We start from the raw sequence: 19,635 nt of genomic DNA, 5'->3' as shown, positions 1-19,635 counted from the left end.
AGTGAACATGCCAGGAGTGCTATAGATCCTGCACTTCTCACAGTAGCCTACCCACAACAGGGCTGGGCCAGGGCCCCGACACCTGCTCACCCCACACAGAGAAGGAAAGCAATTGAGAAGGATCAGCAGCCTCAGCCCAGCAGCCCTTCACAGCAGCTGCAGACCTATCACTGCTTTTGATATCTTTAAATACTTCATCATGTTGCCATTAATTTTTTTTTTCTTTTTATATGTGGTAAAAGATGTAACAAGACGAAATGCATTATTCCAGAATTATTAAAATGCAATACCAAGACAAAAATGAACTTTGCATCTCATTTGTATATACTTGTGTACCAGTAACTCTTTTGGGGGAGGGAATTGTTTTGCTTTGTTTGTTGTTTTTATTTTCCAGTCTGGCAAATCAAACTATAAATTCTCCTACAAAACTTTAAGAGAGGATTGCAATGGTTAAACAAATTAGCAACTTCTTAGTGGGGATGGGGTGGTGTAGGGAGAGTATTTAGAGAAGTTTATGTGAATTATCCACGTAAACTAATCTTAATTTTTAAATTCTAGTCTGACCTTAATACACTACTTCATATCTGTAATTATTATAATTATTTCTGATTGTTTAACAACTCTAACACGTATTCTAAAAATAATTTATAGGATAATTATCTTAAATAATCCACAAATGTATCACAAATACAGTAACACAAAGTTTTAAATAAAATTAGGCTTGATTGTAAGTTTTGTGCATACCCTTTCTTATAAAACCTCCACACACAAAAAAAACTATGATTTGGTTTCCCATTTTGGAGGTGAGGAAACTGACAGTATCACATAGTAACTAAACAGCAAAGCGGGATCTGAATCCCAACTTGACTGATTTCCAACTCCCAGCTATTATATTTCACTTCCTCCATGAGCATTAACACTTTCAGCCACGAAAATGCTAACGGTTTTAATTGCTTTGATTTTAGGAGGCAGGATTTAACACTTTCAGCCACGAAAATGCTACTGGTTTTAATTTCTTTGATTTTAGGAGGCAGGATTAGAATGGTTTGGTTGGATGTACACTTTAATATGCTTTCAGTTTCATTTACCACTGTTCTAAAAGGATCTATACTCCTAAGTCATCTTAGCCTTCAGACATGACCATTGAACTTTACTGAACATAGCACAGCCAGACTTATATCATAAAACAAAAGCCTAGTGTATGTATACCTTATAACACAAATGTTTTCCCTTCATCTACTAATAAAACCAAAACTACTTATCTTGGATATTAGTACATCAGTGTTCATTGCAGCATTTCTACAATAGTCAAAAAGTAGAAAGAAACCAAGTGTCTGCAAACGAAATGAAAGGATAAACAAAATGTGGTGTATATATACAATAAAAGATTATTCAGGCACAAAAAGAGGAATGAATTTGATTCATGCTGCAACATGAATGAACCTTGAAAACATTATACTAAGTGACATAAGCCACATACATAAGGTAAAATATTGTGTCATTACACTAACATGAAATACCTAAAATAGGCAGATTTATAAAGAAAGAAAGCAGATCAAAAGTTACCAGGGGCTATGGGGAAAAGGAATGGAGAGTAACTTTTAAACAGAATTTTATTTGAAGTGATAAAAAAATTTTGGAAATGGTCATGATGATTGTACACTATTAAGAATCTAATTTCACTGAATTGTACAATTAAAAATAGTTGAAATGGCAAGTTTTATTATATATGTATTATATATTATGCATAATATATATTACCTAATTTAAAAAAATTAAAAATGTAATGTAATACACCAAAAACGATTCAGTTGTGTACTTTTAATGGGTGAATTGTGTGGTGTATAAATTATATCTCAATAAACTTTTTAAAATTTATTTGTATTTTTATATATTTATTTTTTTAATGTTTATTTTTGGAAGAAAGACAGCACAAGCTGGGGAGGGGCAGAGAAAGCTGAAGACACAGAATCCAAAGCAGGCTCCAGGCTCCATCAGCAGAGAGCCGATGCGGGTCTCAAACTCACCAACTGTGACATCCTGACCTAAGCTGAAGTCGGATGCTTAACTGACTGACCTGGCACCCCTAAACTTTTTTTAATGCTCCTTATATTGGCAGATCAAATCTTTCATTATTGGCACCCTCCCTAGGACTTTATCTTCATCTCACACCAATTTGTGCCAGATAATCCACATTCTAATCACACTAAATGATATGTGATTCCTTGTCTACCCTGTCTTTGTACTAAAGATTTTCTGAGCTTGGAGGTTCCTGGGTTGCTCAGTCAGTTAAGCATCTGACTCTAGGTATCGGCTCAGGTCATGATTTCACAATTCATGATTTCAAGCCCCACATCAGGCTCCATGCTGTCAGCAAGGAGCCAGCTTGGGATTCGCTCTTTCTCCTCTCTCTGCCTCTCCCCAGCTAGCTCTCTCTCTCTCTCAAAATAAATAAATAACCTTTTAAAAAAATAAAAAATTTCTGAACGCTTATTCTAGAAGAGTAGTTTGGAAACTTCTCATTCTGAAAACTTTTACTATCTTAAAAATTGAGGACTTGAAAGAAATTTTATGTGATTTGCATCATATTTATTTACCATATTAGAAATTTAAACTAAAAATTTTGTTTTAAATATATATTAACCTCTTGTAATTTGTAAATTTGTAAAATTTAACTTGTAAATTTCAATTCATCTTGTAAAACACAAATGAATTGACTGCATATTTTTTTTTTTTTTTAAAGCCAATTTCTCCCCTATGTTTTTGGTCTGTTTTTTTTTTTTTTCAACGTTTTTTAATTTATTTTTGGGACAGAGAGAGACAGAGCATGAACGGGGGAGGGGCAGAGAGAGAGGGAGACACAGAATTGGAAACAGGCTCCAGGCTCCGAGCCATCAGCCCAGAGCCTGACGCGGGGCTCGAACTCACGGACTGCGAGATCGTGACCTGGCTGAAGTTGGACGCTTAACCGACTGTGCCACCCAGGCGCCCCAAATTGACTGCATATTAATATAACTAACACCTTCTAAGAAAATACCTGTATTGTTTAATTTATTTTGTTTAAGGTTTATTTATTTATTTTGAGAAACAGAGTGTGAGAGAGAGGCAGAGAGAAAGGGACAGAAAGCATCCCAAGCAGGCTCTAGGCTCAGTGTGGAGTGCGATGTGGGGTTCAATCTCATGACTGTGAAATCATGACCTGAGCCAAAATCAAGAGTCAGATGTTTACCCAACTGAGCACCCCAGGCACGCCTGTATTGTTTTAAATGAGAACGGAATACTGTTTTAAAATTTTACAAGTCTGTTTAGTTTCTGGAATACTAGAAGACATCTAGGTTCACACATCGGCTTCTTTTCCCGTTAGGTTGTTTTAGTTGAAGTATGTGAAGGAAATCCAGCCTCACACAGCTATGAAGTTGGAAGAGAAAGGTGTTTTAGTAGCCTTTTCAGATAATTCTGGATATTCTTTCACACTCTACTAACACATAACAAGTGGTAGTTACTTAAAGCTTAGCTTCAGTGTGGAATCAGAAACCATACTGGTGAACTTTTCATACTCTATCATATTAAAATCCATTGGTCCATCCTACACTTTGAATGGATCATTTACCCATTCATGACTTTTTTATCATGTCATTTGAAAAATATTGGTTCCCTAAGTTAAGCATATCTGTTGACACATTTCATTGTGCAAAAAATTAGCTCAATAATACCAACACCCATATCATCAGAAAAGCCTTTAAGCACTGGGAAGTCATCAAGCTTACTGTACTCGATACAAATCCTCCGGAATTGTAACTTTTACATGAAAGCTTGATTTCTATTATTTGCAGCAGATACTGGAAGTCATTTTCCTTGTAGTGACAGACTCATTGTATTCGTTCTTTAGAAAATGTCTGCTAAACAACCAAGGTTTGAATAACCATAGACTATATGTTCCTCACTCTTTCAAGTAAAGCATGGTGTTCCTTAAAAGAAGCATGAACCCAAATAATCACACAAATGATTGGTTTCCTTTAGGCAACCAATGAAGTTCAGAATGCAGCAAAAGTGACCTATGTGTATTGCATCACATAGACTAATAAAGAGATGTGTACTGTAGGATCAGGATTTAATAAAATAAAAAATGTTTTATTCTCTTTAAGGATGTTCTTAAGTGAAACAGGCTTTTTTTTTTCTCTGCTATTAAGCAGCATTGAAAAATACAATGACTACTAATACAGTTTAGTGCCATTGCTTTGATTAGCACTAAGTTGTCAGCAGTTTGGCCACCACTGCTTTCACACCATCAATGCAAAGGTCAATTCTGTGGAAAGGCAATTATCTAGTATTATTATGAAAATACTATTGATCTCTTAGACTCCTTAAACACCTATCAGGAGTCCCCAGAAAACCACACTTGAGGACCACAGGTCTAGAATTATTCTTTTTTCTTCCTCTCCTCCTCTACCTGCCCCAGTCTACTAATAGATTTCTATTGATCTTTTAAGTTTCCTCAACTCAGGTCAGTGGCGTCTTATAGTCTTCCCCAAACAGTTTGGTTTTTTTTTTTGTTTCTGCTTTTTTTTTTAATTCTCTAGTCTTTTAGTATCTTGTGGCTTCTACTGAATTTCAATGTTTATTTGCAGTCTCTTCTGAAACTGTGGGTTCTAAAGGCCTATGGGCTGGTATTCAACTTTATAACCAGAATACCTGACAAAAATTCTGAAGCATAGAAAATGAATTAATAAGTTAATTAATATATTGTGGATACAATGCAAGCACTTTCAACTCTGAACTGTATCAGTCTAGAAGAAATGGAGGACTAGAGTAGTAGTATAATCTAAACTTCTTATACATATACTGAGTTGATAAATTTCAAATATGTCTGTACTTTATGATCAATATTGTTACAGTTGCATTATCTCCCTCCATCTCTCTCTTTTTCAAACACACACACACACACATACACATACACCCCAAAATGGCATATTGGCACGTTCTGTAATTTACAACTGGTATGAAATCATCAATAAGTGTAGTAACCTAGACAATAAAGAAATGATAATATATATTTATACAAGTATATTTTTGAACTAATTTGGAAAATCTGAGTAAGATTTGAATAAACAAATACTGGCCTAGCAGAATATTAGGCATTGCATTGTGTGGCAATGTATAAGTTTGACCATATTTATACTTACATTTAAATGAGTAAACATGCAGTAGATGTTATATTTCACTAGCTATCAGGTATATTAATATAAGTTGACTTTTCTTACAAATTAGATAGTCATAAATTAATAAAAATTATGAAATTATTGTTGAAAAAAGTGTGAGACAATAAGCCTTTTCATATACATTTGATGAAAATAGAAACTGGTATGGTCTTTTTGGCAGGAATTTGACCAGCTAAAAATTAAAATAAATACTGATTGATTCTGCAATTCTATTTCTAGGATTCTATGCTAAAGAAATACTCACATGTGTGAATAAAAATATTTATATGCACAAATGTTCATTTTGAGATTGTAGGTAATGATGAAATACCAGAAATAAATGTTTATCAGAACACAATGATTAGTTTATATTTAGTGCAAAATAGGCACAGGCTTTCAAAAGAATTAGAGTCTTAAATAGGAAATAAAAACTTTTCAAGGTACATATATAAAAAATCTGAATAATGCATATAGTATCATTCAATTTTGTAATTACAAATGAGATACACATTACATGAAAAAAGTTCTGAAGACATGACTGCTGTTATGGGTAAGTAAATGGAATTGATGTTGCAGTGATAAGGCAGAAATTTAGTTTTTAAATCTATTTTACTTGAATACAATTAATTTATGCATTATTTTACAATTTAGAAAGTAATGAAAAGGATTGTCTTCAAGTATAATGAAATTGGAAAAGTGAGGGATATATGAAAATCACACAGAGAGAAAAGCAAGAGATTATCTCAGGAATGTGAAGATCATCCTTGTTGAAAGTTGGATGGGAGGAAAGATGTTTCTCTAAACAATATGAATAACTATATGAATAAACAATACGAATATAAAACAATAAACTACATGAATAACAATATTTTGCTTCAATGAATATGTCACTTAAAATATAAAAATATTTTAAAATAGTATTTATTTACTAACATTTTCTCAACACTACTACACACACACACACACACACACACAAATAATAATTTCTGATATTTGTTTGAGAAAATACAATTCACTGAATAAAATTAGGCAGATATTCCTAAAGATATAATTTCACCTAGAAGAAGAAAATAAAATTAGTATAGTTTTATACTAAAAAAAAAAATTCCATGAATTTTGATATACTTACAAAAAGACACTGTCAAGGATTATATTGAAAGTTCCATGATTAGAAACTAATAATCATAATATACATACTGTACATGCTAACGGTTAATTGCTTCTTTGACTTTCAGCAGATCAGATAACATAGGTGCATTATTCTTGAATATAAACTCAAAAAAATGTAATTACTACATACAATTACCATTCTAATTTCTCTACTAATGCAAATGATACTCATTTTCACCAAAGTATTTAAAAAAATATTGTACTTACTTTCAACGATTACTTGTCTGTCTTCCCAGTTATCTTTAATAAGCTGTATATTTCCAAAGTGTGCATCGCTGTAAAAGATTCGGTTGGTACCTTTTCTTCTTTGATTATAGTCAAAAGCCAAGGCTATGACATTCTTAAAATAATGTGGATTTTCATATGGCCTTATTGGTGAATTTAAATTGGTTTCATCAGAAAGATGTATACTTTTTAATATTGTTCTCCCTGAATATAGCAAATAGCCTTCATGCCTTAGGCAAGTAACTCCATCCTCTGCTAAATATCCATGGGCACAAGTGCAAGTTCTCCGAGAATTTCCTCGATAAAGACAAAGTTGCTGGCATCCACCATTGTCCTTATCACAAACATTGGTCCCTAAATAGGAAAAAAAAAGACACACACATATACAAACATATATGTTTGGTTTTTTATTTTGTTTTCAAATGATTTTTCTTTCAGAAAAAAAATGTTTAAAGTAAGCTTCATGCACTGCATGGAGCCCAGTGGAGGGCTTTAACTCAGGATCCTGAAATCAAGACCCGAGCTAATAACTAGAGTCACTTAGGGGTGCCTGGGTGGCTCAGTCAGTTAAGTGTCCGACTTTGGCTCAGGTCATGGCCTCATGGTTCATGCTTCCAGCCCTGCATCAGGCTCTGTGCTGACATCTCAGAGCCTGAAACCTGCTTTAGATTCTGTCTCCCTCTCTCTCTGCCCTTTCCCTGCTCACACTCTGTGTCACTCTCTCTCTCAAAAATAAATAAACATTTAAAAAAAACAAAAAGAGTCGCTTAACTGACTGTGCCACTCAGGCAGCCCTCTTACAGAAATATTTTTAAAAATAATGTTGAATAGTCTGTTATTTTTTATTATTATTATTCTTAATACTGGTCAGTAAAAAAGTCAAATACTATAAAATACTGACTTTTTCCACACCAGTTTAAATCTTGGATTTCTTATTTAAAAGACTGCATTCTTCTGCTCTAATTATCATCTAAATAAAAGCATTACATTTTTCTTGTAATCAGCCAATTAAGTGTATGTCTCTTTTTTGAAACTTGATGCTGAGATTGCAATAGTTTTCATGTACTGTAATCTTTGGCACAAATAACAATTTTCTCAAAACATGAACTGAGTTCCCCAACAAACAGTGCACTGCTTTAAAATCTGTGTCTATGAAATATGAAAGCTATCAAAGAAATTTACAGTGCCAATGTACCTAACCTCCTAAGTATATTAAGTATAAGTTTTTACTTCAGTTTTGAGTGAAGATGTAATATACTATCAAGATTGCTCCATATGGCTGATTTTCTTCCATGAATCCATCATCAACTATAAAATTATTATACATTCCTTTGATGTCAAGAAAATTAATTACAATTTATTTTAATGGACATTAATATGGATACTTAATGACATAAAATGGACACTTAATTGAGGTAAATTAAAAAAAAAAATCCAAACCACATTTGTATCAGTTTCAAAACACACATTTTAAGGGATTGAGGACTTCAGAAAAATTTCATACCAATAGCAAACTTCTGAAGCCATATCACTTTATATATTAAAACATAACCCAAAATACGTGGCTTTGGCAACTTTTACTCTCTAACATCCTAATTGTGCTTTGTATTTTTTTGTCGAGTATGTATATTTATCAAGATTTTCTACATTACTTAGCCCAAACCTATACTGAAGGCATGCCAGGCATATAACGTGTCCATATAAATACACTGTCTAAGGCAAAACTATCTATGTATGAACTATTGTGTATTCATTTCATTAGACTACTGTATGATTTTTATAGGAAATTAGATGTTAAAAAATACAGTTTTGAGGTTTTGGATTCATATAAGAATCTCTAACTTTGATCAATATTTTTTAAAAAGGAGAGAAATAATGTAAGATATATTTATTTTATAAGAATGCTGACCTTTCTCTCTTACTCGGTTAAAGATTTTAACTTCCTTCAGGTTGACTCCAAGACCTGTTCTCATGGTTACGGTTTCTGTGGCATCATTCTTGTGGCCTCTTCTGATGGACCCGTTGGCATGTGCTCTGACAAAAAGTTGGACATACGTGATCAACAATCTTTAAGTAATTCACATCAAGCCAGTTATTTAAACTGAAGATAACAGATGGCCAAGCAGAAGGGGAAAGAAACCAACTTTAGTCTGTGACATTGAAACGCTTGAGCCTGGAATAGCAAGAGTGCCTGACTTTCTGTGGAAATCACATGGCTTTGTGAGATCCTTTTTGTGCCCTTGCTAGGGAATGGCTAATCCTACAAGGGTAAAGCAACTGGCACTGAAATAACATTTTGAGACTCAAATACTTATGAAAAAATAAATTACCTGTCAGACCAGTAGATGTAAGCCCCAAAGACCGCAACTGAAAACATATCCACATTGCTCCCTGACAGCACCATCTCACGATTCCCTCCAGTCTCAAGGTCAATTCTTTCTATTTTGTCTGTACGAGCATCACACCAGTACAATTTGTTTTCCTAAAGATCGATTGAAAAGTAATGTTACAAGCTGTTTTGGATTAAGTGGTTTATTAAAAAAATAAGAGAACACTAAGAGTAGATTAATGCAAGTTGGCAGTTAATGCGCTTTAAATACTTAAGAAATCCAACACACCTCATAGTCAATGGAGATACCATTTGGCCATGTTATTCCCATGCTTACAAGGATAACCTTCTCTGAGCCATCTAAGCGAGCTTTTCCAATGCAGGGCATCTGTCCCCATTCAGTCCAGAACAAATAGCTGAAATGAAATTTTTGCTTTATAGCATATGCAGATAAATACAAAAAAACCCATATTATTAACAATAAAGCAGTGACATTCATACCAATAGAACAAAAATAATACATTTTAGAAATCAACATCCATGTGTTTATATTTGTGAAAAAGAATTTTTTTATTTTAAAAAATATTTAACGATTCATAGAAATCACAAGGATGGATTCAAAATTCCTCCAAAATACTTTGCATAGGCTACTCCCTGTCTAAAATGCTCTTCTCCAACCTGTTTGCCTAATTTGCTCTTGTTCCCATTGCAAACATCATTTCCCTCAAAAATTCTTCTGTGTTCTGATTATTTTACCCTATACTCTGCATGGATTAGAGTGAAATTTACAGTGTTATAGTTCTTATATTTCTTTACAGTGTTATTTTTATTAATGTTTTTTTGCCCTCATTGGACAATAAGCTCAATGAGGACTGGGATATTTTCTCATTTTCATCTACTATTATACCAACAGCACTAGGAAATTAGAAAAGATTTAAAATAAAAATTAGTGGGAGATAAATATTTATTAATATATATGTGAATGCACTATAATTTCAGTTCTGTCCAATTAGACTGATAAATGTAACCATTCTAATTTGAATTTTGTAAGTTATCTTGTGAAGCAATCATAAAACATAGATTCATACAAAAGCAGATATTCCTATTATAGTAATCACGTAACACAAAATGGAACATGGAAGAAAATGAAATACAGAAAGAAAATCCAGAGTATGCTGAAATTAAACATGTCAAAAAACTAAATGTAGAAAAACAGAAGGCATATTATTCATGCTTTCTTTTGCTCATTCATTCAGCATACATAATATTTATATTACAATACAAAATCCATGCTTTCAGATAAACAGGATCCATTCTTTTGAAATTATGTCCACTGAAGTTTTTATTTAGCTGTCAGGAAACAGCAGTGATTAGAATTTAGAAAAATATGGCAATCATTGATTCATCCAAGCAACAATGAATGTGTATTTTGTGCATATTTGAATACGTATATATGAGTGATCATACATGAGAAAATGAGGTTGCATATAGAAAAATCAAAGATGTACATTCATATTTTGTATCCACTCAAATATATTATTTATCCATAAAAAGATACTTAAACTACATAAAAATATATGTATTCCCTTTACGCATATTGTTTTGATTTATTTTAAAAGTTGATTTTTTTCATGGAAATGCTGTATAAAATAAATGTGCTGGACTTTCACCACCAGATGAAAAAGAAGGTGTGGCTAGAATTCCAAGTATATTAATCCTGAAGAAGCTTTCATTCATATTTATATGGTCTATAAATTAGAAAGGGAAAACTTCGTACAAGAAATCCAACTAGCATTTTATTGGTTAGCTATAGGTTGAAATAGCCATAAAAAAAATCTATGTTTTCATTAAAGTTCAGATTTTTAAACTTTAATGGAGATTCTCATTGTATTAAAAAATAAAATAACTGGGAGGCCAAATTTGTTGCTCCATTTAACTTTTTAAGGAAAAATTTTTAATAATGCTCCTAAAATGACTAATCAATCACTGTGTCAAAATGGCAGGGGGCAATCACTGTGAAGGAGGCATTTTGGGAGCCAAGACAGACAGGTGCTTATTCAGTCTGATTGTTGTCATCTATTTTAACATACTCCAGTTTATTTTTTTAATTTATTTTTTTTTTAATTTTTTTTTTCAACGTTTTTTATTTATTTTTGGGACAGAGAGAGACAGAGCATGAACGGGGGAGGGGCAGAGAGAGAGGGAGACACAGAATTGGAAACAGGCCCCAGGCTCCGAGCCATCAGCCCAGAGCCCGACGCGGGGCTCGAACTCACGGACCGCGAGATCGTGACCTGGCTGAAGTCGGACGCTTAACCGACTGCGCCATCCAGGCGCCCCTTAATTTATTTTTTAATGTTTATTTATTTTTGAGAGACAGAGAGAGACAGAATGTGAGCAGGGGAGGGGCAGAGAGAGAGGGAGACACAGACTCCAAAGTAGGCTCCAGGCTCTGAGCTGTCAGCACAGAGCCTGACATTGGGCACCAGCTCATGAACCATGAGATCATGGGAGCCGAAGTGGAGAAGCTCACCAGACCGAGCCACCCAGGCACCCCTAACATACTCCAGAGTTTAAATATGAAAGGAAATATGTACAATATCCCTTTTATTTAATAGTAATCTGCTTTCAGATGTACTAAATGAATAATACAAATATTATTTTAAAAAATAAATAAAAATATTTTGAGTGAACAGAGCAAATCAACTCATTTAACAAACTTAGCTCTGCTTCTCACAGCTATGGAAACTGTGACTCAGGAAGTCAATGATCCAGTCACACAGCTGGTAAGAAAGGGTCAAAGCCAGGAACTTCACTCAGGCTTTACTAACCCAGGCCTGTGGTGTATTCTCTATGTTGTCTCACAAAATATAAATATAATACAATAATATAATAATCTCATATAAAATGCTACTTTTCCTTAGGTATAAGGAATTAGAATAAAGATTTTCATACTTAAAAAACACAGAACAAGCCATGAAAAAAGCCCTAGTATCAAGAAACAAGTCTCTCGTTCTTTTTTTCTCTAGTAGTTCCTTTGCGTTTTAAATCTGTATTACTTACATGCAGGAGGCCTGGATGAATAACAATAAAATTAAGAACCAGAATTACTCAAAATAAAACTATTGTGAGTACAGATTTAACTCAAATTTTCAGTAGTGATTAGGTAAATTATCATTATATATGAAGCCAAATGTGACTACAGGAACCACTTTTATGGCTAAACAATTTATCAACTTAATAAAACTAAAAGATTCTATACTTACTAAAGTTAAGCGACATTTTATGAATTTCAGGAAAAGAGTAATTTATTTGCTCCTTAAACCGAAATTAAAAATAACAAATTGAATAGAATTAGCACCGTGAGAACCTTCAGGGATTATAACTAAATGTAGAGAAAGAACACTAAGCTTATGAAACTGCAGGGAGAAACTTATGAATAATTTAAGATAGTAATTTACATAGATGTACTTGAGATATCTTTAACGAACATAGATCTTTGTATCTAAGTGTGATTTTTTCATGAAGGGAATAAATGAAAATCCTTATCACTGGTTTTGAGACCCCACGGAAATTAAGATTCAGTGTCAGCATTACAGACCGATGTCCCCATTTGAGTTCAAAATTTGCTGTGGTGAAATGTTTGTTGAGTTGCATGATATAATGAAGGAAACTGCCTTTAGATCCCTAGCTTGGTTAATCTAGCACTTAAGATACTTCTCAAGTTTATCCCAGACCTAGAAATTTTCAGAATTGTCAAAATCAAATGTTATGTTATATAATTGAAGTTTCTCTGGATGATAATTTGTCTTAAACTGTAAATTCCATACTTACAGAGGCTTACAGTTACAGATTTAAAATAAAAAAAAAAAATTACAGGGGCGCCTGGGTGGCTCAGTCGGTTAAGCGTCTGACTTCAGCCCGGGTCACGATCTCGCTGTCAGTGAGTTCGAGCCCCATGTCGGGCTCTGGGCTGATGGCTCGGAGCCTGCTTCCGATTCTGTCTCCCTCTCTCTCTGCCCCTCCCCCGTTCATGCTCTGTCTCTCTCTGTCTCAAAAATAAATAAACGTTAAAAAAAAATTAAAAAAAAATTACAAATGGGACATTCAAAAGTGGTTTGAAGGATTATAAGAATACTGTCAGAAATCATCATAACACAAATATCCTTATTGTCTTATGAGACACAGTTCGTGGCAGGAAAATGTGCAATGAATGCATACTATGTTCCAGTAGTAATGTCCAATTAATTATTGACATTTGAAAAATAGGCAAAGGATTCCATTTAGGAGCACTGGAATTCCCAAAGGCTTAGGATACACTTACAGTCTTCGAAAGTTTACTGAATTGACCATATAACCAGCGTACTGATGTCAGAATTACTTTACATGCAGGTGTACTTATCAAGGAAAGCAAATCTTTTTCTATCACAATTAAAGTTGAAAAATATACAAAATATTATCAATGCCAATTTCGAATAAATATTTTTTGAGAAATAAAACTAACATGAAAACAAAGCTTTGGCTTTGCTGGGGAAGGGTAAAAAGTGTGAGGTGGAAAAAGAATACTGAATAAGTCTAAATTATCATAAAAGGAATAGTATTAAGGGTGATTCTTTTAGATATATGAACAATAGTGAAAAGAAACTAATTTGAATCAATCATTTTCTTTGGGTTTAAGATTCTTAATTTGACTGCTAAACTATTTCCTCTGAACACAGATCTGGGCTGCAATTTTTACAATGAACTCACCATTTTTTTCCATTCTTATGTCCTTCTAGGACAGCATGATTTATATACTTTATCACATATGTTAAACAAAGATGAGATAACCAAAAATGTCCATGCCGGCACAAAAATAAAGATCATATAATTCTTTTATAGGCAGTTGCCTTGGTTGAAAAGATTCCTCTGCCACACCAATGGGCAATAGCGAGATACTATATCAGCAAAAAATACAAAAAAACAAACAAACCTACAAATTAACAACAGCAGCTAGCCTTTGTGTGAGCATGAGCTTTTGACAAACTGCTTGTAATTTTCAATGTCTTAGCAGTTTCATTAGAATTACTTAAAACTCATACTAATCGAGTACTTCATAGGCCAACACGTCAATGTCTCAATCTTTAAGGCACATGTAAATAACATACTATAAAAATTTGAATGCATTTCACGAATACATGAAATGGCATCCTGCATCCCCTCTGAGAGATATACACTGTAATGAAGGACCTTCTCTATTCCTGTGAGTGCTTCTTTGCATTTCCTTTTCCTTCATTTATGTGCAATTTTGTTTTGAGAAAGCATTACATGGCAATCCCAAATCACTTTTCAAGTCCTGAATGTGTTACTTTTGCTTAGAGGTTCCTATAACATAAAAAGAACTCAAGCACAGATAGAGGAACACTCTGTTAAAAGGAAGAGTCTAGAGACAGTATAACCTTGAACACTGCTTTTCTTCTTTTTATTTTATTTATTTATTTATTTTTGTCTGTGGTCTGGTGGATGATTCTCAAATGTATTCTTTCAGTGCAGTCACGTACTCATTCAACCAATATTAATGTTGTTATGTAATGCTAGCAGTTGTTGATATAAAATGAACTGGACTCAGTGACCCTCATGAAACTCACTGTTTAATGGCAGAGGCAAATGGGTAAAGATTTGCCTTAAGAAAAATGCCAAAAGAAATACTTAAAACTTGCTAGGTGTAAGTCTCTAAGTCGTAAAAGTATAGGCTTCAACACTGAAAATACTGAAGTGCGATGGTGAGAGAAGTTGTCATTTCTATAAATAACTTCAGAAATTAAATTTTCTTTTGAGCCAAAATAAAGATATGGGCCATCTGGGTCATTCTCTTTCTCTGTTTAAGTCTAAAACAATATTTACCATTTATTCTACAGGGCTTGTTCTGGTTTCTGTTATCCTTAAGTTCTATATCAGATTCCTTCTTGATTCACTACTCTGCAATATTGAGTGACACAATTGTTATGTGTAAGTCCAGCCAATACTGGAGAAATAGGAGGAAAAATTCTTCACAAACAAAAATGTATTTGGCATCTGTAATGATACAGCATATTCTGTTTATAGCCTGCACTATATTTAGTCCCTTATTTTATTTATACCCTGCATCATTGCACACCCTCTCATTATAACAAATATATACATATACACATACATGTCTATGTACATATATGATATTGGTTTGCTATTTACATGTTCATAGTGTTTTTCCTGAGTAAATGGTCTATATTTTATTCATTTATAGTATCCCTAATATATAATATTTGATGTTTACCCTTTATGTATTTTCCTATGAAATATTTAATACCTTGACTCCTAGAGCCTAGACTACTAGTACTCATGTGCTGATTCTTAAAACATTACACAGAAATATCTGATTTGTTTCATGACCTCCGATCTGTCTTATCAGTCATATCCAAGCCACCCTGGGTATTACACATTGAAAGAAGCAGAGACAATTTCTACAGGTGGATAGAGAAATGAATCTTGCAAACTTCTTTTTTACCCTTTACCACAGTTTTATTGGTCAGATCCCTTTAAAAATCAAGGTAAAGTCATGCATTTGTGTGTGGCTATTTCTGGTTTCCATTCAACATGGCTTTGGTGGTCCAGACCAAAAGTCCCCTCGTGTACCAGGAGGAGGCATGACCTTTCTGTACACTCTTTCTCCTCCACCAACCCAAGAGCTACAAGGATAGCCCAGGGCACCTTGATCACTTCCAGTCCTTCTTCCCTCCTTTTAGCAAGGGGAAGAAGATCCAAGATTCATGTTTAGATGTTAAGGAATAAAGATAAAGCATATGGTAAAAGATTAGGTGAGCAAAACCTCAGTTTGAAACAAGGGTGTTTGCAGAATATTTGAGAAAATTCCTAGTAAAAAAATACTGTGACACTTTTCTTTCATTTGTCATTGTAATTTGTCTATATGCCTCTCTTATATACCTGTAGAGAAAGCTGACTATAATTTGGGGTATAACTGTTTCCAAGTTATTTGACCATCATTGTATCTTAATCTTATATACTAACACCCTGGTTGCACCAGTATTTCAACTGCAAATGAAACTTAATTCTACTTCATTTTTATATGTGTCATCTTGCCTTAAGATAAAAGCATACTCTGGGGCGCCTGGGTGGCGCAGTCGGTTAAGCGTCCGACTTCAGCCAGGTCACGATCTCGCGGTCCGTGAGTTCAAGCCCCGCGTCAGGCTCTGGGCTGATGGCTCGGAGCCTGGAGCCTGTTTCCGATTCTGTGTCTCCCTCTCTCTCTGCCCCTCCCCCGTTCATGCTCTGTCTCTCTCTGTCCCAAAAATAAATAAAAAATGTTGAAAAAAAATTAAAAAAAAAAAAAAAGATAAAAGCATACTCTGAGATATGGTGTTAAAGTATGCAATACACTTGCTATCTCAACAGATGTTAAACTATTGTTAAACTATGGTGTCTAAAGAAAACAAAATTAGAGTATTTGTGTTTCACTTAGATATAATATACTACAAGAAGTTAATCAACTTTTTTGGTATCATATGGTGACATACTGTGGCTTCTACTGTAGAAAGTGTTTTTCACACAAAAAATATATATTATATTTCAATTTTTTAAATGGAAGTGATGCCTTACCAAAAAATCAATAGAAGGTAGAAACTAATTTTTCAAGCTGAAGTAAATTCATACATGCTTTCTACTTTGTATTTGGCTACATTTAAAAAAAAACTTCAAGTCTCCATTGTTCAAAACAGGCTTCATGCCCACTTTTCAAGGCACAGTTATATCTTGGATTCAGCTAATTTACTCCATTATGGTTTACCTTTTCCCCTGGTAATACCACCTACCATGCTTTAACTACAAACAGAATATAAAAATGCTGTACTTTATTCATATGATAAAATTTTGACACTTAAATGTCTATGTAATATTACCTAGAAACCAAAGTTTGGATAACTTTTACATGGACTGTCACTTTTAAGCCTTTTTTCTTTTCTGAACTCAAGTCAGTAAAACGTGGATAATGTATAGGGAGAAACTAATATTTCCAAGTATAATAAACATTTCCCGAAAATGTTGATTTAAAAGTTGTATCAATTCTTAATTATAAATCCTGACAAATATCTATCCATGTGACTTAATTAACAGTTAAGAAATGTTTTTAAGTAGAAGTGAAGGTATGGAGGTAAATAATATTTAAATGAATGCCACATATGTCAAAGATTTCTTGTTTTGTGAAATAAAATGTAAATCTTGTTCTGGGGGCTCAAAATTAGGAAATCCAAAAATATTTAATGAGCTCCTCCAGCTGAATCAGTGCTGAGCTCAAAGTTGCAAGAGAAAGATATGGAAAATCTAAGAGACATCTGGAGAGAAGATATGACAGAAGTTAGTGACAGATAGAAATAGGTGATGAAAGGGGACCCTGGGTGGCTCAGTCAGTTGAGGGTCCAATTTCGGCTCAGGTCATGATCTCAGGGTTCATGGGTTTGAGCCCTGCATCAGGCTTTGTACTGACAGCTTGGAGCCTGGAGCCTGTTTTGGATTCTGTGTCTCCCCTCTCTCTCTCTCTCTCTCTGCCCCTCCCCCACTTGTGCTCTGTCTCTCTGTCTCTCAAAAATAAACAAACACTAAAAAAGTTAAAAAAAAAAAGAAAGAAATAGGTGATGAAAAACTACAGAAAGTCTAAAGTAAATTTCAAATCTTGTCAGAGCAAAAAGACATGCCATAGTTAGAAAACGAAGGCACTAGACCAGAGGTAGGAGGATATGTAAATTTCTCTAACAGTGGACATTCAAATAAAGATTTTCTTTTTTTTTTTAATTTTTTTTTAACGTTTATTTATTTTTGAGACAGAGAGAGACAGAGCATGAATGGGGGAGGGGCAGCGAGAGAGAGGGAGACACAGAATCGGAAACAGGCTCCAGGCTCTGAGCCATCAGCCCAGAGCCCGACGCGGGGCTCGAACTCACGGACCGCGAGATCGTGACCTGAGCCGAAGTCGGACGCTTAACCGACTGAGCCACCCAGGCGCCCCATCAAATAAAGATTTTCTAAAGGAAAATGGAAACATAAGTGAAGGGATGAAGATGAGATTTTGGATGTAATGCAGTAATTAAAGTAAAAACAAAACATGACAATACATGGTAAAGGGTAAATATAGCAAGAGAGAGAATGGCATACAAAGACATATAAGGAGAGAGATATGCAAAGGACGTATATGGAATAGGTTAGATACAGCAAGAAAACTCAGATTTAGAGAAAGTAACAGAGAAAATAAAGTCTTGAGTGGATAATCAATGGAGAAATACATCAAAGAGAAGGCAAATGGTGTGAAATCTGGAAAAAATCTGAATTTGGCTATGGATAAATTTTAACAATTCTGGAAAGAAGAGAACTTCTTTATTCTAAGTTAAGAAGTAAACATGCAGAGAAAAATAAGTTGACATGTTTTTTGTTTTTGTTTTTTCTTTTTTTTTGCGGGGCAGTGGGGGAGTCAAATAGCAGAGATCTGATGCTATTTGGAAGAAATGGGAAAGGTTTCATTGAAAGGACTAGTTAAAGATGATAGAATAAAAGGACTAGTTAAAGATGATAGACTAGAAGAGTTACTGCATGAGATACCAGAGGAAATAAATGCCATTAAAGTGAAGAAGATTTCAGTAAGAAAGACAACTTTCTCTGAGGTTATACTCACTTATTTCAAAACATTTACAGCATGAATTCACACATCCTATTTTCTTGTACCACCACATAATCACTATCACAATTAACTACCAAATTTATTTAATTGTTTTACTACTTACTGAAAACTCTGCCATCTTCTCCCTCCACTGCTGACATTCTTAGGGACTTTACGACTCATGTTGATGACCTTGTGAACATCTCAGTTCATGGTTCACCTCATCTGTTCCAAGGACTTCCACCTCTCCTTTGCTTCTGCCTTACATAAGCAAGGCCATGCACTAATTTTAAGTAACACATGAGACAGCTCGATTTCCAATTTTACCAATTCTAAAATCATCTTTTAATTTGGTGAGTTGTCTTGGTCATTAATGTCCTAACTCCTTACTCTGACCTTAATCTGCTGCTTTTGGTTTCCTTGATTGCATCACTAACTTCTAGACCTCAGCTCCTGACTGGCAACCAAAGGTTATTCCATTACAATTCAACTTTGAGTCTGTCATCTCACGCTCCCTTTTTGACTCATTTTTTTTCCTTCTTTTTCCCCTCGCTACTTCTAAACTGCTGAATGTTATTATTCAAGGTCATAGAAACATGCTGATTAGATTCTAGGAATCCATCCCAGCTAAACTCATGTTGCTTTAAATCCTTTTGTTCATATTCTATTCAGCACAAGTTTCAGCAAAACTTACCTATTCATTTAAAGCTGCTAACCTTACTCACACTATCATTTATGACTTGCTTCAATTTAATTTAATTGCTAAAATATATTCTACTGCCATATCCTATCTTTTCATTCCATCTCCAAAACTAGAAGGGGGAGAGAAATTCTCCTAATTCAATGTTCCCGCTTAAATTTACCTCATCTCATCCTTTCAATAACCAAAAAGGACATAGGTATTTGAGATTAAGATATTTCAAAAGATCTCAAAGGTAGGAAACATCTAACCTGTGGTTCCCAACTGTAGTATACACTTGGTACTCTGCCTAGACACTCTCAGATCTTGTTTCCTAGTTCTATGCACTCCAGTG

At 34.1% G+C, this 19,635-nt stretch overlaps 1 protein-coding gene across 4 annotated transcripts in view; it reads right to left on the bottom strand.

Moving 5' to 3' along the window:
• Positions 1–19,635, bottom strand: part of LRP1B (LDL receptor related protein 1B) — a 1,890,044-nt gene that overhangs the window by 452,158 nt on the left and 1,418,251 nt on the right. For all 4 annotated transcript variants that reach the window (XM_058715412.1, XM_058715410.1, XM_058715409.1 and 1 more), the window contains exons 38-41: positions 9,212–9,338; positions 8,924–9,075; positions 8,503–8,627; positions 6,576–6,947 (exon numbers count right to left, since the gene is read on the bottom strand). In XM_058715412.1, coding sequence (XP_058571395.1) covers positions 6,576–6,947; positions 8,503–8,627; positions 8,924–9,075; positions 9,212–9,338 — 776 coding nt within the window. The remainder of the gene's footprint in view (positions 1–6,575; positions 6,948–8,502; positions 8,628–8,923; positions 9,076–9,211; positions 9,339–19,635) is intronic.

Source organism: Neofelis nebulosa, chromosome 2 (genome assembly GCF_028018385.1).
Source record: "Neofelis nebulosa isolate mNeoNeb1 chromosome 2, mNeoNeb1.pri, whole genome shotgun sequence".
Taxonomy (NCBI): Eukaryota; Metazoa; Chordata; class Mammalia; order Carnivora; family Felidae; genus Neofelis; species Neofelis nebulosa.
The sequence above is the reverse complement of the archived record's forward strand: the minus strand, read 5'-3'. Positions and strand labels throughout refer to the sequence as shown.